This window comes from Salvelinus alpinus, chromosome 24 (assembly GCF_045679555.1).
Source record: "Salvelinus alpinus chromosome 24, SLU_Salpinus.1, whole genome shotgun sequence".
Taxonomy (NCBI): Eukaryota; Metazoa; Chordata; class Actinopteri; order Salmoniformes; family Salmonidae; genus Salvelinus; species Salvelinus alpinus.
Genome location: NC_092109.1, coordinates 14,717,621 through 14,726,875, shown reverse-complemented (window position 1 = coordinate 14,726,875; position 9,255 = coordinate 14,717,621). Strand labels below are relative to the sequence as shown.

At 42.3% G+C, this 9,255-nt stretch overlaps 1 protein-coding gene across 5 annotated transcripts in view; it reads left to right on the top strand.

Annotated features, from left to right (window-relative positions):
• Positions 1-2,101: 2,101 nt before the first annotated feature.
• Positions 2,102-9,255, top strand: part of LOC139552209 (rhotekin-like) — a 34,085-nt gene continuing 26,931 nt past the window's right edge. For all 5 annotated transcript variants that reach the window (XR_011670394.1, XM_071363706.1, XM_071363705.1 and 2 more), the window contains exon 1: positions 2,102-2,428. Coding sequence is in view for 4 of the 5 variants with exons in the window: in XM_071363706.1 (XP_071219807.1) it covers positions 2,321-2,428 (108 nt within the window). In the remaining variant the exon portion in view is untranslated. The remainder of the gene's footprint in view (positions 2,429-9,255) is intronic.

Genomic DNA, 9,255 nt, shown 5'->3' with positions numbered 1-9,255 from the left:
ACATTTGCTAGCAGAATGGAAGGAAGTAGGGGTTTATTCGATCGCCTTTAAATTCGCCCTCCCGCCCCTTTTTCTCCACTTCATCTTCTCGCAAATCACAGGGATCTGGGTCTGTTCCCGAGAAAGCAGTATATCGTTTGCGTCGGCCTCATCAGTCTCGTTAAAGGAAAAAAGGATCCTACCTGTCCGTGGAGAGTAATCGCAGTCCTGATGTCCAGAAGTTATTTTCGGTCATAAGAGACGGTAGCGGCAACATTATGGGCAACATTATGTACAAAATAAGTTAAAAATAAGTTACAAACAAGGCAAATAAACGAACAAAGAAAACACAATCGGTTGGGGGCACGTAAAACGTCTGCCTTCTTCTCCGACGCCATCTTACATTCTTGATACATATGGGGAAACTGTTGATCGTGAAATACCCAGCAGGGTTGCAGTTCTTGACACAAACCGCTGAGCCTTGCACCTACTACCATACCCCATTCAAACGCACTTACTTTTTTTGTCTTGCCCTTTCACCTTCAAAATGGCACACATACACAATCCATGTCTCAATTATCTCAAGGCTTAAACATCCTTCTTTAACCTGTCTCCTCTCCTTCATCTACACTGATTGAAGTCGATTTAACAAGTGACATTAATAAGCGATCATAGCTTTCACCTGGATTCACCTGGACAGACTGTCATGGGAAGAGCAGGTGTTCTTAATGTTTTATATACTCAGTGCAATTCACGGTCCCGTCGATGTGGATAGGGGTGTGCTCCGTCTGGTGTCTCCTGAAGCCAACGATCAGCTCCTAGCTTAATGATGAGCTTGGAAGGTACTATGGTGTTGAAGGCTGAGCTGTAGTCAATGAACAACATTCTTACATAGATATTCCTCTTGTCTAAATGGGATAGGGCAGTCTGCAGTGCGATGGCGATTAAATCGTCTGTAGATCTATTGGGGCGGTATGCAAATGGAAGTTGGCCTAGGGTGTCAGGTAAGGTGGAGGTGATATGATCCTTAACTAGCCCCTCAAAGCTCTTCATGATGACAGAAGTGAGTGCTCCCTGGTGATTGTCATTTAGTTCAGGTACCTTTGCTTTCTTGGGTACAGGAACAATGGTGTATATCTTGAAGCAAGTGGGACAGCAGACTACACATTGATTGTGAGGTATTCTAGATCCGGTGAACAAAAGGACACAATCACACCTTTCTTCTTCCCGGAGAATTCTTTATTCCTGTCTGCACAATGTACTGAGTACCCAGCTGGCTGTATGGATGGGGACAGTATATCTGGAGAGCGCCATGAGTCTGTAAAACAGAGTATGTTACAGTCACTGATGTCTCTTTGGAAGGATAAGTCAGTTATCCCGTGAGAGCATTTTTGCCGAACCCACTAAGGGGTTTTGGATGATAAGCTTATGGTCATGTTGCAGCAGTGTGTAGGAAGGAGATTCCGAGATGTGAGAAGTGTGCATGAGGGCATGGGAAAATGGAATGTCTAGTATTGGTGGAAAAAACGGTGTGTCAATTGTGTGGGTACTCATGTTGCTGGAGATCAGAAGTTCCCGGTTTGAGAGAGACCGGTTGCCAGGGTCAGAGTAGAACAGAAGGTGTCGTATGCTGAGGCAATGAAGAGAGTAGAGGATGATGGGTCAAGGGTGAGTAGTAGTCCTAGGCCAATACAGAGTGATACAAATGTGTGCTTCGGTAATGTTGGCCTCTTAGCGTTCATTGTCATGGTTATCAACTGTACCGCAGAAATGGAATGTAAATCACAGAGAATAGATGTGGTGGTGGCAGCTGCAGAGAAGTACTTGGTTGTACGAGGTTTTACTGCAGAGTTACAAGGTGTGTTAAACAAAAGTGTCCCATTGTCCCAGGCCGTCGGCCTGGTGTAGGATCAGTTAGGGTCAAAGTAGTGGAATGGGGTGTTTTTTTTTAATTGTATTTTATTTGTAATTATTATTTTTTTTTTTTAAATAGTGCTATTATAGGTGTAGGATTAGTTGGTAGTGCAAATTTTTCTTTTTCATTTCACAATGTGTAACGTGATCAATAGGTGGCGGCATGCACAAACAAATGTGCGAACGCCCTGATACCGAAGAAGAATTATTCTCCTCCGCGCCCCCAACCCAACCGCACCCCTGGCCCCTTGGATAGTAGTAACGTTACCAACACGCCGATGACCCACGGACCTTACTATAACTTCTTGAATAACTTATTTTCGATAGCTTCTACTATATAGTATAGTCATAGTGCGGGTCTTCGCATTTTCAGGCTACCATTTGTCATAGCTTTTCAATAATCCTTTCGACATGGTAGGTTATTAGAATGTTTTGCCGAAATCAGGTGTCGAGAACCACGATAGCAAGGGGGTCAGCATTGGATCTGGAAATACGACGACTGGGGCATTTCAACACTCTTACGGACTTGGCACAGGTGAGTGGAGACCTAACGTTTCACTCCACAAAGTGATCCTCCCGGCCTGTGTTAATGCGTTATACCATATTTTCCTGTTTTCTGCTGTTGGTGCGGTGTATTTGAGTTCTCTATGATAAATTGGATCACCATAATCAGGCTATTTGAAATAAGTAATGTGCTCTGCTCATAACAACTATAATGTAAAGGGCCAACTCGCATTTGAAACAATAACAAAGGGCACCGCCGACCCCTGTTTTGATCAAAAACGAAGGGATGAGCCTGGAGAAATGTTAGTCTTAAATTCATAGACAGAGCTATTGATTGAAGGACTGACCATCCAATATATCAAAGTTATAGTTCTAATGGGCTATGTCAGTTGAACTAAGCTCATGAGTCATTTAGAAGTTATATTATTCAAGAGTCAATGAGTGTATATTATTTATAAGCCCCGCAAAAATGTATGTAGCAAAAGCGGATTGAAAAAAAAGTTTACAATATTGCGTAGATTTTCTTTTTTCCCTGAGAAAAAAATTATTGTGGCTTTTGGTGATTAATACAATGACATCACATACTGGAAATGACATAAATCCTAAATGGTTCTCAGAACTTGTGAAATGACTCATACCTGTGTAATCTAGTTGGAAGGTACATATTGCTTCCTGGCCTTGAAATGATATTGTTTGTCTTGAGTAACAGTAACTCTTTAAGTGACTGATAAGAGGTGATACGATGCTTGAAATAATATATAGTTCATATACACATTCATTCTCTCGCTCCCCATTCCTCCCTCCCATGTGAAATGCAACGCTTTTATTCCGACGTTTTGTCATTTTTCCCCCAAGCTCTTTGCCCTCTACTCTTTATACTTGCCACAGCCAGATTTATTATCAGACTCATTTAACACTTTTATCAGCTGCATAAAAACATGGAATGTTTTTTCAGACTCACAGAATCAACTGATTACATAATAAAGTCCCCACCAAGACTAGACCAAGGGGCATCTTCAGGTGAATTGAAGAATAGACGGAGGGGAGAAGGAGATATAGAGAGATGGGAGATGAAGAGCTGAAATCCCAACACACAAACACCCACACACCTGACCTAACGCCAGGGAGTGGGAGGAGAGCAGACCAGACCGTGACTCATATCATTGCTCAAGTGCCGGAAGTCCAGACAGCTCCATTTGTCACAGTGGATGATTGATCCATAACTTCTGTTACCTCTCTAACTATGCGGTCAGTCTCAAACAATGACTGTTCTGTCTGAGAGCAGCTTGGGGTTTTCCTTGGATACTGCTCAGTGGGTTGTAGCCTGCAGTATGTGATGCTGCCATTGGGGAAACCACCCTGTGTCCTCCTGTGTAGTAAGCCTAATATTGACCTAATCATGACCGTCCATGTGTGATGTCCACAAGTTGGTTGCTGGCTCAATTATTTTTTGGTCACGGCTTAAGACATGGGTCTTGGTTAAAAACATTGGTTGGGTTCAAATGTAGCTTAAAACTACATCAGTTTTAAGCTAGCTAATTAGCATAGGTAGTCCACTCTGTCTTCCATCTGTTTTCCATAAACAAATGCCTTGATAATACTGTGGCAGGTTCCAATATCAGATTGGACAGCATTTCATTGTGTTTTTACTGACCAGTAACCCACTAAGGCAGTCCAAATCCTTTTATACATTATTGGCTCCAACCCTCCCCCCCTGGAGTTGAATGGATTTGACAATGCTGTCACACTGCATTGTCAATGCCTGAGGTCTGTAACCATGTGCTCTATGAACTACGAATAGAAAGGCAATTGGATGTAGTACAAAACAGTCCAGGAGAGGGCACTGTTGCCTAAAATGTACTCAGTCATGTTACAGTACAGTACATGCAAATAGTTTAATAATACTTTGTCTGAGCCATGATAAAATCTGCATGTTGACAATAGGTCAGAGCTGCAGATGGTGTTAAGATATCTGTTTATATGACATATGACTATGGCCTGTATATTACATGTCAGGTAAAGCACATCCAGGTATTAAGTTAGTCTCCCCAGAGGTGGGACTAGTCTGGGACTTGAAATAACAAGGCATACTAATCCATGTAAAGTCCCTGCCTCCATTCCCTGTTGACTGGACCGTCTCTCGTCTCTCTGGCTGACTGTAGCTTGAATAACTCAAACTAGACTGGACTGTATATTCGGCATTATAAAACTGGTGGAGTCATTCACAAAGTAGATGGAGCTCTTTGAAGGATCGAGGAACATGAACATCTTTGAAAATAACCAGGTGAGTGTACAGAACAGTGTTGGTACAGAGGCAGCACAAGACCTTTTTACTAAGGGGTAGCTTGGTTGTTGCGTAGAGATGATTGTAATATATGGGGTACATGTGTGAATATACTAATAAAATCTTTCTCAGGAGCGCCCATGATCACGTATTTAGGGTCATGTATTTATGTATGTACAAGATGGCTAGTGAATAATCTGATTAATGTATTGGAAGGAATATGGACTCTAGTCGGAATTTGGGCTTTGTAGACATCTGTTAGAAGGTCAATTTGGCCTGGATAGGAATTTTTATGTTTCTGTACAGATATGGTAATCAGGGACCCCTTGTCAAGTGTGCTACATCCTGGTAGGTAACTGGTAGATGTTCGAGGAAAGAGACATCAGACATAACACAGTTCATTTGGACATGCTTGGACAAATTATTTGTTTACCTTTTTGGCTCCCGAGTGGAGCAGCGGTCTAAGGCACTGCACCCTGGTTCGAATCCAGGCTGTATCACAACCAGCTGTTATTGGGAGTCCCATAGGGCGGTGCACAGTTGGCCCAGCGTCATGCTGGTTAGGGTTTGGCCGGGGTAGGTCGTCATTGTCAAATAAGAATTAATTCATAACTAACTTGTTAAGTTTTAAATAAAAGGGGATCTATCCATGCTTATAGAAACATAACATACCATTGAGGGTAATGGTCAAAATACTATAATTAAATGACGTAGCAGCAGCACAAAGCATGATCATTAATCTCTTCCAATCCTCCAATCTTAATCTGGTTTGAATGTGTATAGTGATATAGAGTTAAACCAATGTTGCAACAAAACCTAAAACAATACAACACAAGTCACATGGCTAGATAATGTCACCACATTTTGCCCAACAACGTATTGTCTTAGCAGTCTGATCTGATTAATTTATCCTGCCAGGTACCAATGCCAGTGCGCGCACACACATACCCACACACACACACACACACAGCCCAAACCCTGATACTTTAGCTGGGCTGTTCCATGTCATTTCAGTAAGCCATGACACCCACCATCTCAGATTCTTCTGAAATGGTTTTGGTGGTTAAAATGTATAAGATTAGCATTCCTGCAACATTATTTTGTTGAAATATAATTAAACTAATTGATTGCACCCAAATTGGCCATTTTTATTTATTTATAAGATTCGTATAATATTCAGTAAATATATTACACTGAACAAAAATCTAGATGCAAGATGAAACAATTTCAGAGATTTTACTGAGTTACAGTTCATATAAGGAAATCAGTCAATTGAAATAAATAAATTAGGCCCTAATCTATTTGGAATTGTGTATAGATCCTTGCGACATGGGGCTGTACATTATCATGCTGAAACATGAGGTGATGGCAGTGGATGAATGGCACGGCAATGGGCCTCAGGATCTCGTCACGGTATCTCTGTGCATTCAAATTGCCATCGATAAAATGCAATTGTGTTCATTGTCTGTAGCTAATGCCTGCCCATACCATAACCCCACCGCCACCATGACACACTCTGCTCATAACGTTGACATCAGCAAACCGCTCGTCCACATGACGCCATACTAGATAAACCGTCTGTCTACTATCTGCACGGAACAGTTGAAACCGGGATTCATCTGTGAAGAGCACACTTTTCCAGTGTGCCAGTGGCCATCGACGTTGAGCATTTTCCCACTGAAGTAGGTTACGACGCTGAACTGCAGTCTGCAAGACCCTGGTGAGGATGAAGAGCACGCAGATGAGCTTCCCTCGGATGTTTCTGACTGTGTGTGCAGAAATTCTTCGGTGGTGCAAACCCACAGTTTCATCAGCTGTCCGGGTGGCTGGTCTCACACGATCCCGCAGGTGAAGAAGCCAGATGTGGAGTTCATGGGTTGGTGTGGTTACACTTGGTCTGCTGTGGTGAGGCCAGTAGGATATACTGCCAAATTCATTAATTTCTCTGTAACAGCTCTGGTGGACATTCCTGCAGTCAGCATGCCAATTTGCACACTCCTTAAAAAAAAGAAGAAAAGACATCTGTGGGATTGTGTGACAAAACTGCACATTTTAGAGTTCCCTTTTATTGTCCCCGGCACAAGGTGCACCTGTGTAATGATCATGCTTTTTAATCAGCCTCTCGATATGCCACACCTGTTAGGTGGATGGATTATCGTGGCAGAATATTTAAATCTTTTGCAGTGACTTTTTCAAACTAAACATGCATGCGACTATAGCGAGTGCCAACCACTGGCCGCGCATTCTGCAAGATTGATTGCTTATTAGAGCAATTTATAAGTAAATGTTAGAGCCTGCACTTCTATGCCAGAGAGGAACTGTTCAATATTTTGTTTATCAATAGATGATTGTGATCTATCTCCTGCCTTAGTATAGGCTGTGAAATTAAATAGGCTATGATGTTGTGCTTCTATCACACAGCGACACCATGCTGTAGCCTTGTATTGTTGTCAAATATTTAAAATAGTCGACCGGTCTATTTCATTTTGAGCATGCTTGAATAAGGGATGGATGAATGGTAATATTTGTTGTCGGCCTCTGCTATAGTTGCGGAAATACTGTAAGTCATGTCAGAAAAGGAGAGAGGTCCTGCAATTTGATTGATTTATATAATGAAAGAAACATATAAGGTCTACACGCCCAGTTATGCGATCTCCTTACCAACGGAGAATGTACTCAGCTTTTTAAAAAGAAAATGAGGCCCCAGGATTGTGTCTCATATTTCTGTAGCGTGAGGCAGCTTGATGAACAAGTACACACCCTGGACAGGAAGCTAGTCTATAGAAGGGCCTTACCTCGACTCTATCCCCTTAATGCGTGCAAACAGTGACGCACCGGGTCCTATTTTTACAGTCTATGGTATGACTCGGCCAGGGATCGAACTCCCAACCATCCAATCTCAGGGCGGGTACTCAAATCACAAGGCCACTGAGTGGTAGTGTAAGATAGGCATTTTAAGTGTATGTGTGTGTGGGTGTGCCTCTTTTGGATGTCTGACTGTTCTCGGGTGTTCCTCCTCGTTGTCTGACACTGAAGTGCTTGTTTTGGACATTGTGTTTATTATCTGAGTGGACAGGTTAGAAGACTGTGAGGAGAGCTCAGAGACTACATCATGATCGAACAGACAGCGTTCTTCTTGACTTAAGTCTTAATTGCCAATCTGCAGCTCAAACAACAACAAAGCCGGCACCCCGCCACTGTTTTGGTAAACCGCTGAGGAAAGGGGCTCATGAGGCATTTCTAAGTAATATTCTTCAAGAAACAATGGATACGAGGTTTATGTACACTGATTGTACCAAACATGAATATTTAGTTCCATAGGGATGCTGGCCCATGTTGACTCCAATGCTTCACACAGTTGTGTCAAGTTGGCTGAATGGCCTTTGGGTGGGGGACCATTCTTGATATACACAGCAAACTGTTGAGCATGAAAAACCCAGCAGCGGTGGAGTTCTTGACACACTCAAACCGGGGGGCCTGGCACCTACTACCATAGCCCGTTCAAAGGTACTTAAATCTTTTGTCTTGCCCATTCACTCTCTGAATGGAACACATACACAATCCATGTCTCAAGGCTTAAAAATCCTTCTTTAACCCGTCTCCTCCCCTTCATCTACACTGATTTGAAGTGGATTTAACAGGTGACATCAATAAGGGATCATAGCTTTCACCTGGTCAGTCTGTCATGGAAAGAGCAGGTGTTTCTAATGTTTTGTACACTCCGTGTATAATTCAATTAAAAGTCCAAAGATGTATGTATAATCACACATCAGTCTGTTTAACCCAAGATGCTATTTTGACCGGGTCTTTCAGTGGACATTCCTGCAGTCATCATGCCAATTGCATGCTCCCTCAACTTGAGACATCTGTAGCATTGCGTTGTGACAAAACTGCACATTTTGAAATTGGCCTTTTATTGTCCCCAGCACAAGATGCATCTGTGTAATGATCATGCTGTTTAATCAGCTTCTTGATATGCCACACCTGTCAGGTGGATGGATTATCTTGGAAAAGGAGAAATGCTCACGAACAGGGATGTAAATGAATAGCACAAAACTTAAGAGAAATAAGCTTTTGGTGCATTTGGAGCATTTCTGGGATCTTTTATTTCAGCTCATGTAACATGGGACCAACACTTTACGTGTTGTGTTTATATTGTTGTTCAGTGTAATAATAATAATAATTTGGTGGGTGCTTATTTGTCCTATTTCACACAAGTACAAGTGTGTATTATACACGTGTGAATTGGAAATGTGTTTTTTGCATCCAACCCCCCCACCCCCCCCCTGGAGACACCCTCAGAGAGTGGGGGTCACGGCTGATAAATATAGTACCAAACCTCCTAGTTGGACCAAACCTTTTCCTGACAACAAATTCTGCAAAATGTTACAGGGTCAAACTGCTGAAAATGATATCGCAATCCAGCTCTTAGTGGGCTGCAGGATGGCACTGATGCAGCAAACTGGGACAAGATCACTCCTATGACTTAAATGACATTTTTCACACGTTTTACCTAATAGCAGGAATGGCATAATCTAGTGGTCAGAACCTGGTAATGTCAGGATGTCTGATGG